Source organism: Antechinus flavipes, chromosome 4 (assembly GCF_016432865.1).
Source record: "Antechinus flavipes isolate AdamAnt ecotype Samford, QLD, Australia chromosome 4, AdamAnt_v2, whole genome shotgun sequence".
Classification (NCBI taxonomy): Eukaryota; Metazoa; Chordata; class Mammalia; order Dasyuromorphia; family Dasyuridae; genus Antechinus; species Antechinus flavipes.
Genome location: NC_067401.1, coordinates 200,606,301 through 200,622,154, shown reverse-complemented (window position 1 = coordinate 200,622,154; position 15,854 = coordinate 200,606,301). Strand labels below are relative to the sequence as shown.

Here is a 15,854-nt window from a genome sequence, read left to right as displayed (position 1 = left end):
TAATCTTTCTGGGTCTCAGTTGTTTCACTTGCAAAATGACAAGAATTGAACTAGAAGGTTTCTGAGGCTCCTTTCAAGTTCTAGGAGTATGATGCTGCAGGACTACAATGTAATAGTTAAATTATGGAAAATGCATTCAATAAAATGAGAGTTTAGAGACCTGAGAACTAGCCCCAGCTCTATTTCTAACTTATTTTGGAATCTCATGGAAGTTATTTCCTGCTCTCTGCCTCAGTTTCCTCATGTGTGAAATGAGAGTTGGACTAAATAGCCCATGAGATCCCCTTACAGGTTTAGAGTCATGAGCCTCTGATCTTCCTCAGCTCGAAACCAGCTCTGTTCCTCTCCCTTTACTCCCTTATTCACACTCTCATCCCTCTCTAGCTTTCTAGTATTGGCCCATATCTGTCCATATTGAACAGAAGTCAGCTCAAAGTCACACATATTGATCCAGCCAAGCCTTCTACCCATTGTGTCCGTACCTGCTCATCTCATAGAGGAAACGGTCAGCCCGGGCCATTCGATCTATCTCATGCTTGTGCTCCTCCAGTAGATCAATGTCACTCTTCTCAGGGATGAACTTGAGAAGCTGTATACAGTGACATGGGAGACAGATAAGTTTAGTAAGAAAGTGGGGAACAGGCATTGGCAGGAAAGGATGTCCATCTCATAACTACTTAAAATAGGGGAGGGGAAGGTTTATAAATAAACCAGTTTTTAATGCATCTCCACTGGTTTAGGTCTAGTTCTGCCCAAGGGCAAGGCAGATGAATAGACCTTTTTGGCTATACTCATTACATAACTCTAAGATCTTCTTGTTTAGGGATGAAATCCTGACTGTCCCCCTCAGTTCCTCTTATGAATGTAAGCCCTCACCATTTCTGCCTTGAAAATAATGGGAGGATATTTCTAAGACTTATGGAAGAGTGTTACGATAACAGAGACTGCTATTTTATTCTTCCCATTACTTTCTCATTTCTATCCCTTCCTCCCCTAAAGAATGCTTGCAACAGGATAATTTCTATTTTTCTTAAAATTTCTCTGAGTACTTAGCTTCAATTTTGCTTAGCCTAATTTCTTTTTGGGCTACTTATTCTGGTATCTGATTGGAAAGAGCCCCATATTCCCTTTGCATGGTCATCAGGTCTCACCTGCTCCAGCATATCTTTAGCCAGGTCTTCTTCTTCATCCATCTTAAGCACAGCTCGTCGGATTTCCTCATTAGAGAGCTTCAACCTAATTACAAGATTCTACTTTGTTAGCAACCACCTTTAGAGATTTCCTAAACCTGTCATTCAGATCCTTCATTCTCTCCTTTTTTAGTTTTCCCCATCAAAATCAGGTAATGCATTATAAATATACTTCTGTTTGAGCAAAAATGCCTTTCAACTCAGGTTCGCCACTTATAGAAAACCTTCCACGATGAACCAAAACCAGTTCATTCTTCAATACATCAATTTAACTTAGCTACTTAATTATTTCCCTCAGACAGAGTTGCCTGTATTACAATCATCTAATTCCTATTGAATTTTTTTTTTTTGATGTTGGCTTCTCTCACACAGAATTGCCTGTATTACTACTTTCTACTGTGTGTGTGTGTGTGTGTGTGTGTGTGTGTGTGTTTGCTTTTTAAATCCTGGCTGCCTCTGACATCTGTGGCAAAGACACTATAACTTATTAGCTGTTATTTAGTTGGATTTAACTTTGATTCTAGAGATAGGACAAAGGCTCTTGGCTCCTTCCTCAAAGACTACACATCAATCAAACAATCAATCAAATATTTATTAGGCATTTATCAAGCCTATCCACCATTTCTTAAAAATTGATGGCACTCTTGTGTTTTGCCTTCTCATCAAGGGACTAATTGTCTACTTTCTTGGCACTCAGAAGTGGCCTTAGTGTTCTACCTTCTGCTGGATCTTGGGAAACCCAAGTGCCTGGACAGATGCCATAACATTTTCTTCTTCTTTCCCAAGAGAACAGGCTGCCTTCTCAATTCAGAACCCTATAGAGCAGGAGTTCTTAACCTTTTTTGTGGCATGGATCCCTTTGGCAGCTTGATGAAACCTAAAGAACCCTTTTCAAAAATAATGTTTCAGTGCTTTCAGTACTTTATAATCCTATTATTATAAAATAAATCATTATATATTATGCATTACAATAATATATATTACATGTTGTGTGTATATATGTATACATACTTATTATTATCAAAATAATTTCAAAAAATAAAATCAAAAAGGTTAAAAATTCTTGCTATAGAAAATCATTTCTTCCCATTACTAAGAGTGGGAAACTGAGGCATGAGGTAGGATGGGCTCTGATCCAATAAAAGGAAGGGAGTGAATCCAAAACAGAGCTAAGAATAGGCTATGAGACTGTGACCTGTGGCCCCAAGCTCAGGCAAGGAGGTCTCACACAGAAGCAGAGCTGTTAGCTTGGATACTGCCTGTCTTGTTCAGCATGTAATGCAACATGTTTTGAGGCTGAGATCATTCAACCCCATGGGCATATTCTGAGCTCAGTCCCTTGATGCGTGCTCCTGCTCAGATCTCTATGGGATAACAGCAGCTGCTGGACCCTAATCAGGTGCCTGACTCTTCCCAGATAACCAGAAGTCTCTGTAACTTAGGCAGGCAGGCTGGGGATGTGGAGAAGCCTCAGCTTCTTTTTGATCTACCCCTTGCAGATCTATAATCTCCCATCTTTAGATGGGAAGAGTAAGAAATGGATGATGAGATCTAACTAAATATCTGGCTCTCATTGGTCTTTTGTTTTCTGGTCCCTCACATTGAAATACTGAGGTGTCACTTTTGTCATTTGCACCTGGTATAATTTGCATTTTTATCATTATTTGCACCTGTATCATCATTTGCACCTGTATCAACAATCATTTGCATTTGTGTCATCATTACAAACAGTACCCTAGGAAAATAGACTTCTCTTATTAAGTTTCATGGTACCCAGATGTCAGGTAAATGTCAGGATCAGGACTTGAAAGCAGAGTTCAAGTACCCTTGAAATAGTCTCACAATGTTAAAAGAGTCTCACTTTTCCTTAGACCATTAAAGGAAAATGAAGGGGGCTGAGACTATAGTAGCATTCGTGTTTCCTGAAACTTTGATGGAGTCAAAGAACTCGGTAGCAAGCAGAATTTTGTGTAGCAAAGTCTCCAGCTGTCCCCATCCTAAGTCCCCAAGTTAGGGGCAAAAGAGATGATGAGATTTTCAATCAGCCTGGGAGTTCCTATTATGGGAAGATCTATATCCTGCAATGCAAGGTCACATGTAGAAATGACTATGATGGTAGAGGAAATTCACATACTTGGAAAGGAGGATGATACAATTCTGGGCTCTTCGGCCATCAATGACTGAGAGTTCTTTGACCTTTCTTGTGGTCAGGTAGAGGTCTTCGATGGAACCCATCTCTTTCTGCAATCAAGCAGGGAAGAGGTTCAGGACTTGCTTTTTTTGGCTTCCCTGGATACCCAGCAACTGTCTGACCCCCAGACTATTTGCTACCAAGGAGATAGGGAAGCAAGGAAAGGACCATATAATCTGTTCACAGGATCTTTGGAGGCCATCTAGTCTAACCCCATCTTTTTACTGATGAGGAAACTGAGGCCCAGGGAGATCAAGTGATTGGCCAAGTTACACACATAGTAAATTCCAGAGTTAGGATTTGAACCCAAGTCCTCTGATTGCAGTCATAGTTCTTTTGAAAAATGGGTTGACATTTCTAGTCATATGAAAAAATGCTCTAAAACATTATTGATTAGAGAAATGCCAATTAAGACAACTCTGAGGTCCCACTGACACACTTCTCATATTGGCTAAGATGACAGGAAATGATGAATGTTGGAGAGGATGTGGGAAAACTAGGACACTAATGAATTGTTGGTGGAGTTGAGAACTGATCTAACCATTCTGGAGAGCAATTTAGAACTATGCCCAAAAGGCTATAAAACTGAGGAATCCTTTAATCCAGCAATGTCTTTACTGGATCTGTATCCCTAAGAGATTATAAAAAAAGGGAAAAGAGCCCATACGTACAAAAATGTTTGTGGCAGCCCTTTTTGTAGTGGCAAGAAACTGGAAACTGAGTGAATGCCCATCAGTTAGGGAATGAATGTTATGGAATATTATTGTTCTATAATAAATGATCAGTAGGATATTTTAGAAAGGCCTGGAGAGATCTATATGAACTGATGCTAAGTGAAGTGAGTAGAACTAAGAGGACATTGTACACAGTAACGATTATGTTATGATCAACTCTGATGGACGTGGCTCTTTTCAACAAGGTAATGCAGGCCAGTTCCAATGGTCTTGTGATGAAGAGAGCCATCTGCATCCAGAGAAAGGACTATGGGGACTGAGTGTGGATCACAACAATTATTTTCACCATTTTTGTTGTTGTTTGCTTGCTTTTTTTCTCTTTCTCATTTTTTATCTGATTTTTCTTGTGCATCATGATTAACGTGGAAATATGTATAATAAAATTGCACATTTAACAAATACTAGATTAATTGCTGTCTAGGGGAAGAGGTGGGAGAAAAAATTTAGAAAACAAGGTTGTCCGAGGGTGAATATATTTTGAACATAAAAAGCTATTATCAAAAAACATGGATTGATATGGATAACAAGGCTGAACAGTGGATAGTGCCCTAAGTCCTGGATTCAGAGATAATTGTATTCAAATCCAGTCTCAGACTTTCTCGCTGTGTCATCCTAGTCAAGTCAATTAAACCCAAATGCTTCCCCCCAAAATAGGTTGATATTAAAATCTTGTTTTGCAAGTAGATATTGAATTGAAATATGAAGAAATATTTGATTTTGTGGATTAAAATGTACTGGAATAAAATGGAGGACTATGGACTAATTCTTCCTGTCCAAGATAGAGTAGTTAGGCTCTAGGAACATAATAGAATTATCTGACTCTTTAAGACTAAGAGCAATATCAATTCTTGCCATCCCTTAGATTACTTCAGTATATCCCCAGGCAGCTAGCTAAGTGGTATAGGGGACTGGAATCAGGAGGACCTGAATTCAAATTTGACCTCACACATTTACTGGCTGTGTAATCCATGGTAAATCATTAATCCTGTTTAGTCAGTTTCTCCCCTCTCTTCCTCTGGTAAAGTAAGCAGGAGAAGGAAGTGGCATCCATTCTAGTATCTTTGTCAAGGAACTCCAAATGGCATATCGTTAGTAGACTAAAACAATTTCCTAAGAAATTGGCTCAGAAATGGTCAATGATTGTCCCCTCCCTGGGTCCTGAGGACTTTATATTATGCCTTATACCCAAGGAAGGGAGTCTGAGCAAACGCATGCCAGAAGGGAATTTGAGGCCTCTACAATATAAGTACAAAATAAATCTTCAGAGATTTAGGAACAAAAAGTTCCCTTTCTCCCAGTGAAACAAAGCATATCCCTGGATTCTCCCTTTGTCTCAGTTACAGAAGTAGGACTTCTTAGCTCTCCTTGGGCAGGATCATCAACAGTGAACCAGTTCATCTGAACAGAAATGAGAAGTTTAAGTGTCCAGATAACCCCTAAAACTCCTGCTAGAATTCCCCCAAGCATCCCCTCCCATCTCTGCTCTGGACATTCTTATCTTTTCTCAATAACTCTTTCCTTTGGGATTTGGGTGGGTAAGTATTCCTTTGTTCTAGGGCCCAAGTCTATGCAATAGGAATGGGGAGGAGGATAGAAGCTGGAGTTCTCAAAGGCCCAAGAATAACTCACCTGCTTAAAGGAAGGATTAGTTAGCAGGTCCTAGGCAGCAGCCACAGAAAACAAAGAATTAAACATGCAGAACATTAGTTACAGGGATTCTACAAAGGACCCCAAAGCAATAGCATAGAATCTTGACCACCCTGGCTCTCACGCATCTATCTCATTCCAATCTCCATGCAGCCCATCATAGTTTGCAATCATGCTCTAATAGAGCAACACTCATTTAACCCAATCCACTTCTCCAAAAAAAGCTGGGGAGGGTGGGGAGTGGGGGGAAGACAGGTTGGGATGAGTTCAATAAGGTGCAGAGGCAGAGAAAAATTAATTGATCTTCTCCCAATCCCCTATCCCTACCTCAGGATGATAATTTTGAGGTGCTTAAGGCAGTAATCTGAAGTTTAGATTCCTCATCACAAATGAGTGCCTATTTTTCTTTCTTCCAGTAATGTCTCATTAGAAATAAAACAGACCCACTCCCTTCTCCAGTCATTTTTTTTAACAAAAGAATTATTTTTTTTCAAAATTGATTTGGAAACAAGTAAAAACTGTTCTCATTACAAAAAAGGAAAGAAAAACTTTATTCTTTATTCTCTCCCTCAATCTGGAAAAAAGGAGTTAAACTTTCCTTACAATTATCCTAAAAGTTAGGCAATACAATTACTATCATCCCATTTTAAGGATGATCAAACTGAGTCCCATTGAAACATGTGATTTGTCTGGGATTACACAGCTAATAAATATAAGAATTAGGACTTGAACCTAGAGCTTGTTTCTACTTTCTCATCCAGTGCCCTTTCCACAATACTTCACAGTCTCACTTTTCCCTTGACTACTTAAAAGAAAGGAAAGTGGCCTGAGACTGTAATAGCATTTTTGTTTCCTGAAATTCTGGTGGAGTCAAAGAATTCCATCATAGACAGAGCTGTGGTAGCAAAGTCCCCAATTGTCCCCATCCTGAATGTCCTTTTGTCCCAAATTAGGGACAAAACAAGCCCTAATGCATATGAATTAGAGGGAGAGTTGGAGAGACAGAAACTTGGCTTCCCCTTTAATTGCAGCAGTTTGAGTTGACCCAGCTCCCAGATTGGGGGCAAAATGAACAGGCTCAAGAGAAACTTTCTAACCTTGACTTAGCAAAGTGAGAATTCCATTCTCAGCTAATGCAGCTCAACTCATCCAGCTGAGCCTGAGTTCATAGGAATGGCTTTTCTCATAAATTCAGCAACACATTTGACCCCAAGTTAGTTTTTAGCTGTACTAGGAAGAAAGGAAATCATGTGCTTAAAATACTTCATTATTCTAAGGACTTTATATTATCTCATTTTATGCTCACAACAACACTGGGAGGTAGGTGCTGTTATTATTACTTGCTCAGGGATCACACAACTAGTAATTCAATAATAGAATGATGTCAACCTTGGAGGAATTGAAGGCCGATCCTGGCAAGAGACTGTCTGCTTCCTAAGGACCGAGATCATTAAAAAAGAGACATCACCAGGAGCTACTTGATGATGGATTCTCTGGCCAAGACAATGCCATGAAACAAAAGAAAATATGAAATATTTTCATTCTGTGGAATTTGCCTCTCCTTTCTGTAGTGTGAATGAGAGAAGGGTGGAAAAGGACATGAGGCATTTTTATCAACAACTTAGACAAAGTTACAGAAACCTATTATCTGTAGACTGTACATTATCATTAACTTAATTCTGTTGGTATTTTAAATTCTTAATCAGTGATCAAGACAATGGACATACTATCGGAATAACTGGGGGACATCAATATTAACATGTTTGATATGAATGAAACAAGTTACAGCAAAATGGAAAGAGTACACAAATCCTCAGTTAAGTGGTACCATAGTGGTCAAAGTCTTGGGCCTGGAGTTGAGAAGATATGAGTTCAAATCTAGATTCAGACACTCCTTAACAATATGACCCTGGGTTCTCAACTATAAAATGCAGATAATAACAGTACCTATTTCCTAGAATTGTTGTAAAGATCTAATGAGATATTTATAAAAGCACTTAGTAGAGTGAATGACTTGTAGTAGATGTTTAATACAATCTTATTCTATCCCCTTTCCTAAGTTATTATTTTTTAGAAAGATAAATATGAGTTCATTTTATTGTACAGCCAAAGAAAGCAAGAAATATTACAATGCGGGCATTTGATCAACTCATACTGCAGTGCTGAGGATAAATATGTCTCTTCTCCACACAAAAAAGAAGTTAATCATGAAAATACCTGATTATGTGTTTTTATTACTAATCATAATTGATCATTATGTTGTTATGTCTACAGTAGATGTAGCCTTTTCTCAGTGTGCCAAAGCCTCTGCCTCTCTCCAGGGTCCTAGCCCTTTTCCTTCATATGAAGGTGTTTCTTTACTATCTCTACATTTTCATGGTCATGATAAGATTTACTCCACTTACAAGTATGTTGTGAAGAATCATAGAAAATAATTTTTAAAATGCCATCAGAAATTGTGTGTAATGTGAGGTTATTGTCATGCTTATGCTTTTCAACTGTGTAATCCCCAGTCTCCAAGTTCAGAAGAGAAGTGGGCAGTTTTCCTCCTTACATTGAATCTTCCCTGGGATTGGGGATGGGGGTGGGGTAGAGAAGGCGGAAGGAGACCAACCATTTGGTGCCAGAGAGAGAAATCTGGAGGGATTTGGAAAGGAAGAAAGAGCAGGGATGGGAATATATCAGGAGAAAGAAGCAGAGGCCCAAGGGTAAGTAAGGAAAAGACAGGGCAAGAATCAGACAACACATAGAAAACCTCACCTGATGCCTCTGATAGGCTGAGAACATTTTTTCTAAGTCCTCCAAGTCCAAGACCCGAAATACTTGAAGATCATCAATCTCATTCCACACAGTATCAGAAATTCGTTCCTAAAATGCACAGTAGAGAAAATTAAGACCCTAAGGCTACACTTTTTCTTTTCCTTATTTTTAACTTTTTTAAATTCCAAATTTCCTCTCTCCTACCCATAAACCTAAACTTCCATCCCCATTCCACAAAAAAGCTATTCACAACTCTTTCACTCTCTTTCTATTACTGTCTTTAGGGAAACCTCTAGCCTACCCCTCAGGAAATGAAAGCTTCCTCTCCAATACTCTCCAACACATCTCTCTCTCTCCTTCCTGAACCCACTCACTATCTCCCACATAGAGAATTGATAATCCAGTAGGTGTAATAGACAACACTTCCTGAAAAGTACTGGGGGAAAGAGGGGAAGGAAAGTGCCACTCCTCCAGAAACTCTGATAAGAGCCAGATTGACTCAAGGCTGGATTCAAACTCCTGCCCACTCTAACTCCCTTCTCTCTTACCTTTTCCTATGTTCTTTCTGCATTCCTTGTACACATATTCATGTTTACTTATAGGAATGGACTGGAGTCAGCTGTAGCAAACCATTGGGGGTGGAGGGGTGAGAGGGAATAACCCAACAAAGTGCTTGGTCAAACCCAAAGCATTACTGTTGAGTCAGCTCTTGTCCTTTTCTTTTCTTTTTTTTTTTTTTTTTTTTTGGAATTTAATTGCCACTTCCTTAGAGTCTTAAAAAATAAAAAAGGTTGCTAGAGGCTTGATAAAGGCTTCCTGCTTTTAGGACTGTTGTAATTTAAGATGGGTGAAGTTCTCTCCTAAAATTATTTGCTATCCAATTCCTACATGTATACTACTCCCAGTTCTTTAGTGAGGAAGGATTGGCCAAATGATGATGATGATAACAACAAATACAACAATGAATAGTTAGTATTTCTATATCAATTTAAGGTCTGCAAAATACTTTACAACAAGCAGATATTTCTTTTTCTCCTTTATTGTTTTTTTTTTTTTTTCCTGATTATACATGTAAATTCCTGGGTCTCATAGCTCAGCTTTTCTCTTCCTCATCTCTGAACCAAACATTCACCTGCTTGAATACTTAGAAATCAAAATAGCTGAAAACAATCTAGATGCTCAGCATTTCATTTATTATCTTTCTCATTCTCAGATGAGGTCTCCTGGTGATGCCAGGCTTACATCAAAAGAAAACTGAGAGATACTAGTTTTTTTCTTCCTCCAGGACAAAAAGTTTCTATTTCCACGATTCCCAAGGATTGACCATGGATAAGGGGAGAGAAGTATTCTCTCTAAACCACCTTTCATAGTTCTAAACCAGAACTAACAGACACCCCCTACCCTGACCAAACCTCTTCCATCACTCTTTCTTTGGTTCATCTTCCTTGCCACCTCAATTCAGAATCCCTAGATATTTTCAGATGTTTTCTGGTCCTTTAAATTGTATCTTTCAGAATGTCCATAGGAAGGGAGATCTTTCCTTTGCTTCTCTTTTCCTCCAACACCAATTTATCCTTGCCTTACCTCTCTTGCTTTCTCAGCAAGCTCAGAAAATGTAACTTACATTTTCATTTAGTTCTATTTTTAAAAACTTGGGAAAAGAAAAGAAAAAGCTGGACTGGGGGTGGGGGCAGGGATGGGGTAAGAACATTCCTGCGGCCTTCCCAAGGCCCTGGGACCCTCACTAGGAATGTTGGGCCAGGGAGTCCGGAGCAGCAAGGGGTCTAGGCATCTGGCCAAGTCCAACACAGACACATTCTTATCGAGGCAGAAATAACCATGGAGTGTGTGTGTGTGTGTGTGTGTGTGTGTGTGTGTGTGTGTGTGTTGGGGAAGGAGGATAATTTGCTGAAAAGGGGAAGGGATAGATGGAGGAGGGAGAAGGGAGAAAAGCCAGGTTCCTCAGGGTGAAGGATCAGAGGGAAAATATGAAGGAGAGCAGAGAGTACAGGAGAGGGTAATGCTTGAGTCAGGATGAAAAATGACTGGGAAGGGAAGGCATGGTAGCTGAGATGGGGAGTGGCAGTGAAGATTGCTACAAGGATCGTGTAACGGGAAGTTCTACTACAATTGGACTTCTCTAAATAACCTCTTGTCTAAATTTTGCTCCAATTCAGAGAATCACACTATTTTTAGAGGTGGATGGGACCTCAGCAACAATCTGGTTCAACCTATATCCTAACTATAATATTCCCAATAAATGGTTATATAGTTTTTGCTTAGAGACTTCTAAGATTTGCTACCTCTTCCAGAGCCTTCCCCAAAGGTTTTTTCTGACCTCAAGCTTAATTTGCTTTTTCCAGTTTTTGCTAGTTGTTCCTGATTTTGCCCTATGGGGCCAAAATGAATGCATGATAACCCTTCAAATACTTGGAAGACAGTTATCATAGCACCTTGAATCTTCCCTATGGCTAACTATGCCCACTTCTTTCAATCAGTCCTCATATGATATGGATTTAGCACCTTTTCCCATCCTTGTTCCCTTCTTTTATATGATCCATAGCATACCAATGGCCTTTCAAAAACATGGCACCCAAGATATATCACAATATTCCAAATGTGTTTTGATAAGGGCAGAATATTATTATTCCTTATTCCTGGAAGCTATTCCTCAATTAATGCAGCCAAGATTTCATGAACAAGCAAATAAATAAATATATTTTCTGAATCACCATTTTTATCATGCTCCTAACTCTTCTAAATTTTTTACTATATTCTTACTGGTACCCTCATCAGCTCCCATGAGTTTAATGACTATTTTTAAGGCAGTTAACTGGCACAAGGGATAAAGGGCCAGATCTATAATAAAAATTTTAAAAAAGCTAGGTTCAGATCTCACTCCAGAGCTTATTAGCTATGTCTTTAACTTGTCTGCCTTAGTTTCCTCATATGCAAAATGGAGATAATAATACTTTTCCAGAGTTGCTGTGAAGATGATATGATATTTGTAAAGTACTTTGAAAATCTTAACACACTATATAAATACAAGTTTTTGTTATTGCTACTGTTAGGACTGGTTCCCAAATGTACCTAATCAGGCTTTATTTCTCTTCTGAGTTCCAATCCCATACTACCAAATAACTCCTTGACATTTTAAGCTGGATATTCTGTTGGAGTTTCAAACTCAATACATCTGAAAAAAAAAGGCATTTTCTTTTCTCCTAAACATAACCTTTCTTAATTTTATCATCTTATATGAAAAGCTTTTTCCAATGCTTATTAATTTTAGTGTCTTCCCTCTGTTGTTTCTTATTTATGCTATTTTGTGCATCCCTCTATGTCTCTCATACTCTGTCTCTCTTTTTGTCATATGTGTGTAGATATATACGTATATATAGATATAGATATGTGTGTATGTATATATGTATGTATATGTGTATGTGTGTGTATATACATATACACACATGTATATATATACTGTCTCCCCCATTAGACTGTAAACTTCTTGAGGGCAGGGACTATCTTTTGTCTTTTTGCATTCTCAGAACTTAACACATGTCTGGAAGACAGCAGATACTTTATAAATGTTAATTTATTGATTGATTCCCTAATTCCAGCAAAGTGTTATCATTCTCCTAATCACCCAGATTCACAGTCTGAATCATATTCAATTCTTCATTCCTCATCATTCCACATATCCAATTTGTAGTTGTATCTCATGAATTTTTCTTTCAGAATACTTTTTGTATCCATCATTTTCTCTCTATACATGTGGTCATGACCTTAATTTATAAGCATTCATCTCATGTCTCTTGAAATATTGAAATACTCTACTAATTGGTCTTCCTGTCTTAATTTCTTCCCTCTTAATCCATGCTCTTTATAATCTCTATTTACCAGACATTCTCTATTTGACATTTAAGTCCATTAGCGACCTGACTCCAACTTCTTTTTTCATAATTCATTCATTCATTTCTCTGTTGTCTTGTAATTATTTAACTCTTCATGTTTGTAGTCTATATAAATTTGCCTAGTTTTTAAACATATATCATTTCAGCTTTAGTAACTAGCTTTTATGAATATGAGTGATAATCAGCAATATTTCTGGTAATGAAAGGTGAATTTTGTTCTCATAATTATCTTCATACCATACCTCCAGTTTGCCAATTATCCTCATCCCCTGCTTATAGGAACCTTGGCCTTTGTCCCTAGGATTTCATAGGTGAGTTTTTAGCTTTCCTGCAAACAGATCTCCAGAGTCATTTCTCAGCCACTTTCACAACATGCCCCCTCACCTTTTTATCTCTTCTCTTTTTCCCTCCTATTAGAATTGTCTTCCCTTTTTAGAATGTAAACTCTCTTAGGGCAGGGACTGACTTATTTGCTTATATTTGCATTACCAGGACTTAACACAGTGTCTGATGCAAAGTAAGTGCTTAACATGTTTTATCTACCTATATCTTCAGTTCTGCTGGCCATAGGACACAATTTACTTTCTCATGTATAACGACCATTTTCCTTTGTTACAGAACTGGAATTAAACAGACATCACAGAATCATAGATTTAGAGGTAGACGAGACCTTCAGGTCATTAGTACAATCCTCATATTTTACTTTTAGGGAAACTGAAGTCCAGAGTGGTTAATTGACTTGCCTAAGGTCACATTAATTGTAAATAAAAAACAAGATTTGAATCCAGGTGCTCTGCTTACAAATCCAGCAGTTTTTCCACTACACAGTGATAGCTGCAAGAGATATTTTTCCTAAACTTTAGTAATAATTGTTATTATACTTTATAACTTCAAGAGTGGATAGCATTCAATATTGTTAAATCATATCTATCAACTATTTCAGGACTTAAAAAAAATCCTACAGACTTTTTGAATACCTTCTATTTATTTATTTATGCATTGTCTCTCCTACTAAATTACATGTTTGGATGATATCATACATTCCCTCCCTTGGACAAACCAACAGTGAAATAATAGTACTCATTTGTTTATCCCAAATTTAACTACTAACTGAGGTTTTCCACCTTCTTTTATGAGAGCATAAGCCCATTGTGGGCAAGGATCATTCATTTTTCTTATATGTATCTTTTCCTAGTAATTAATTTAGCTTTACATATAACAGATTCTTAATAAATATCTATTGATTGGCTGGCTGAATGACTTGCTTGAAAATAACAAGAGTACTTGCAAATAGTTGACCATCTTGGTCTCCTCACCTGTAATGATGGAATTGGTCTAACATTTCTCTACACTTTTTTGCAGTTCCAAAATTCTGCAATTCTATTATCTGTTTATGCCAGTGGCTAGGCTACTTAGAGACAACTTCATTACTCAATTCTACATCTCTAAATGGCTACTTCTTTTCAATGGCAACAGTCTTAAATAAAAAGTCATAACTAGCATGGGACAAATAGGTTTTGCCCCAGGGTACCAACATCTGATGGTTTATGCTTCCTGTCCATGGCAACTGCTATTCCTGTATCTCTCCTTAAGATCCTCCACCCCTCCATTCTCCAGGAGACACTAACCTTATACATTCAGAGCACTGACAGCCTCCCTAGCATAATAACCCTGCCATCAAATCATTCTCTACACTGTTATTTTCTCCTTCCGTATTAGAATTGTCTTCTCTTATTAGTTTTTTGCCAAAAGTAAAAACATTCCTAGTTAGAAAGGTAGGTATAAAATACAACTCCATTAAGAATTAGTGCATATGCCAATGGATTTCATTAGTTCTGGCTACAAATTTATACACTACTGGCTTAACCACTGGTTAAGTACTAATTAATATGTATTCAATTATTTGCAACTATGTACTGTATTTGTGTATTCACATTTATTTATGGGTAGTTAAGTGCAACTCTCATTCTGATGATGCAAGTGAAAAACATCTTTAGCCATTCATCATTAAATTTAGAAGCCTTTTTTGAATCCCCAGCACTTAGCACAATATCTAGTATACAGTGAGTACTTAATAAATGCTTATTGCCTGATTAATTTTATTAATGATGAAGCTGTGGAGTGTGTTTCTAATATTAAATAGGGCTTTCTCTTTTTTTCTTATGTAGCTCCTCATAGTGGAGAGATAATGCTTAACCGTCTGAGTAGTAAGTGTCTAAATTTGTATGTCTGTCAGTGTCTGTGTATATGTCAAAGAAACGAATGGAATATCATGAGGTTGGTTTAAAAAGTGTGATTAGATGCCCTGAACCTTCATAGACACATCTAGATATTATTATATGATTTTTTTTAAAAACTGCCAGAGACTTTTAAACAATCCTCCATATCAGTGACAACAAAACTACCTTCAGAATGATGGTAAACCCTTAAATGTTTGTTGATTGACTGACTGAATACTCTGTTTCTACCCTTATTCCTTGGCAAGATTTCTCCACTTTGCTCTTGTATTATATCTCTTGATAAGAATTAGTCATTTCAAGTCTCCATTATGCATTCCTTGCCTTTTTCTCATCTGAGACTGTAAACAAACTGTTCTCCTTATTCAGGTTGCTTTCTTTCCTTTTCTCCATGTGCACTATTCTATTTAAAAATCAAATTTATAATTCAATGCCCTCTAGGAAAAGTTCCCTGATTATCTGACCCAGCTCTGATTACTGTACTTCTTGTCCTCTTAGGACTTAATATAATTTTCACTACAGTATTTTTCTCTTGTTTCTAGATTGTATACAAATGGTTTCTCTCTCTCTCTCTCTCTCTCTCTCTCTCTCTCTCTCTAGCTATCTATATCTGTTTCTGCATCTGTGTCTCTGTCTCTGTCTCTCTCTCTGTCTCTGTCTCTGTCTCTGTCTCATATCATAGCTCTCCAGTTGGAGAGAGCTCCTCAGATGTCAAAACAATACCTCTTCTTCCTTATATACTCATCCAAAACACTTGGCTAAGAGTTCTAGAGACTATGTATATTCAAGGAATGTAGTCTCAAGGTAAAGAACACAGAAGTAATCCAGATCTTTTTGCTCACCTCATTCAACTTTATCCAGTTGAAAGACTTCAGAGGATGGGAAGGCTGCGGTACACACTTCTTCCTGAGAGGCAGGCAGCTGCTAGGCAGAGAAGTTAGAGGAGGGGGCATCTCCATGCCAAAGCAAGGGGGTGCCCCTGGAGGAGGGGGAGGTCCACCAGGTGGAAGAGGTGGGGGTGGGGGTGGAGGGCTGCAGGAGAAAGGCAGGGGAGGTGGGGGTGGAGGTAAGTCAATGGAGTTTTTGGAAGAGGGGAGGGAAAGAGGACCTCCTGGAGGAGGAGGGGAAGACACAGTACCAGTGGGCTGAAAGATAAAAGGAAATCAAAGTAATCATTAACAGTG

At 38.1% G+C, this 15,854-nt stretch overlaps 1 protein-coding gene across 3 annotated transcripts in view; it reads right to left on the bottom strand.

The window, feature by feature from the left end:
- The window catches only part of DAAM2 (dishevelled associated activator of morphogenesis 2), a 137,539-nt gene that overhangs the window by 10,992 nt on the left and 110,693 nt on the right, over positions 1 to 15,854 (bottom strand). For 2 of the 3 annotated variants that reach the window (XM_051996889.1, XM_051996890.1), the window contains exons 14-19: positions 15,513 to 15,815; positions 8,523 to 8,630; positions 5,745 to 5,774; positions 3,325 to 3,431; positions 1,152 to 1,236; positions 483 to 589 (exon numbers count right to left, since the gene is read on the bottom strand). In XM_051996889.1, coding sequence (XP_051852849.1) covers positions 483 to 589; positions 1,152 to 1,236; positions 3,325 to 3,431; positions 5,745 to 5,774; positions 8,523 to 8,630; positions 15,513 to 15,815 — 740 coding nt within the window. The remainder of the gene's footprint in view (positions 1 to 482; positions 590 to 1,151; positions 1,237 to 3,324; positions 3,432 to 5,744; positions 5,775 to 8,522; positions 8,631 to 15,512; positions 15,816 to 15,854) is intronic. The other variant, XM_051996891.1, reaches the window with a different exon arrangement.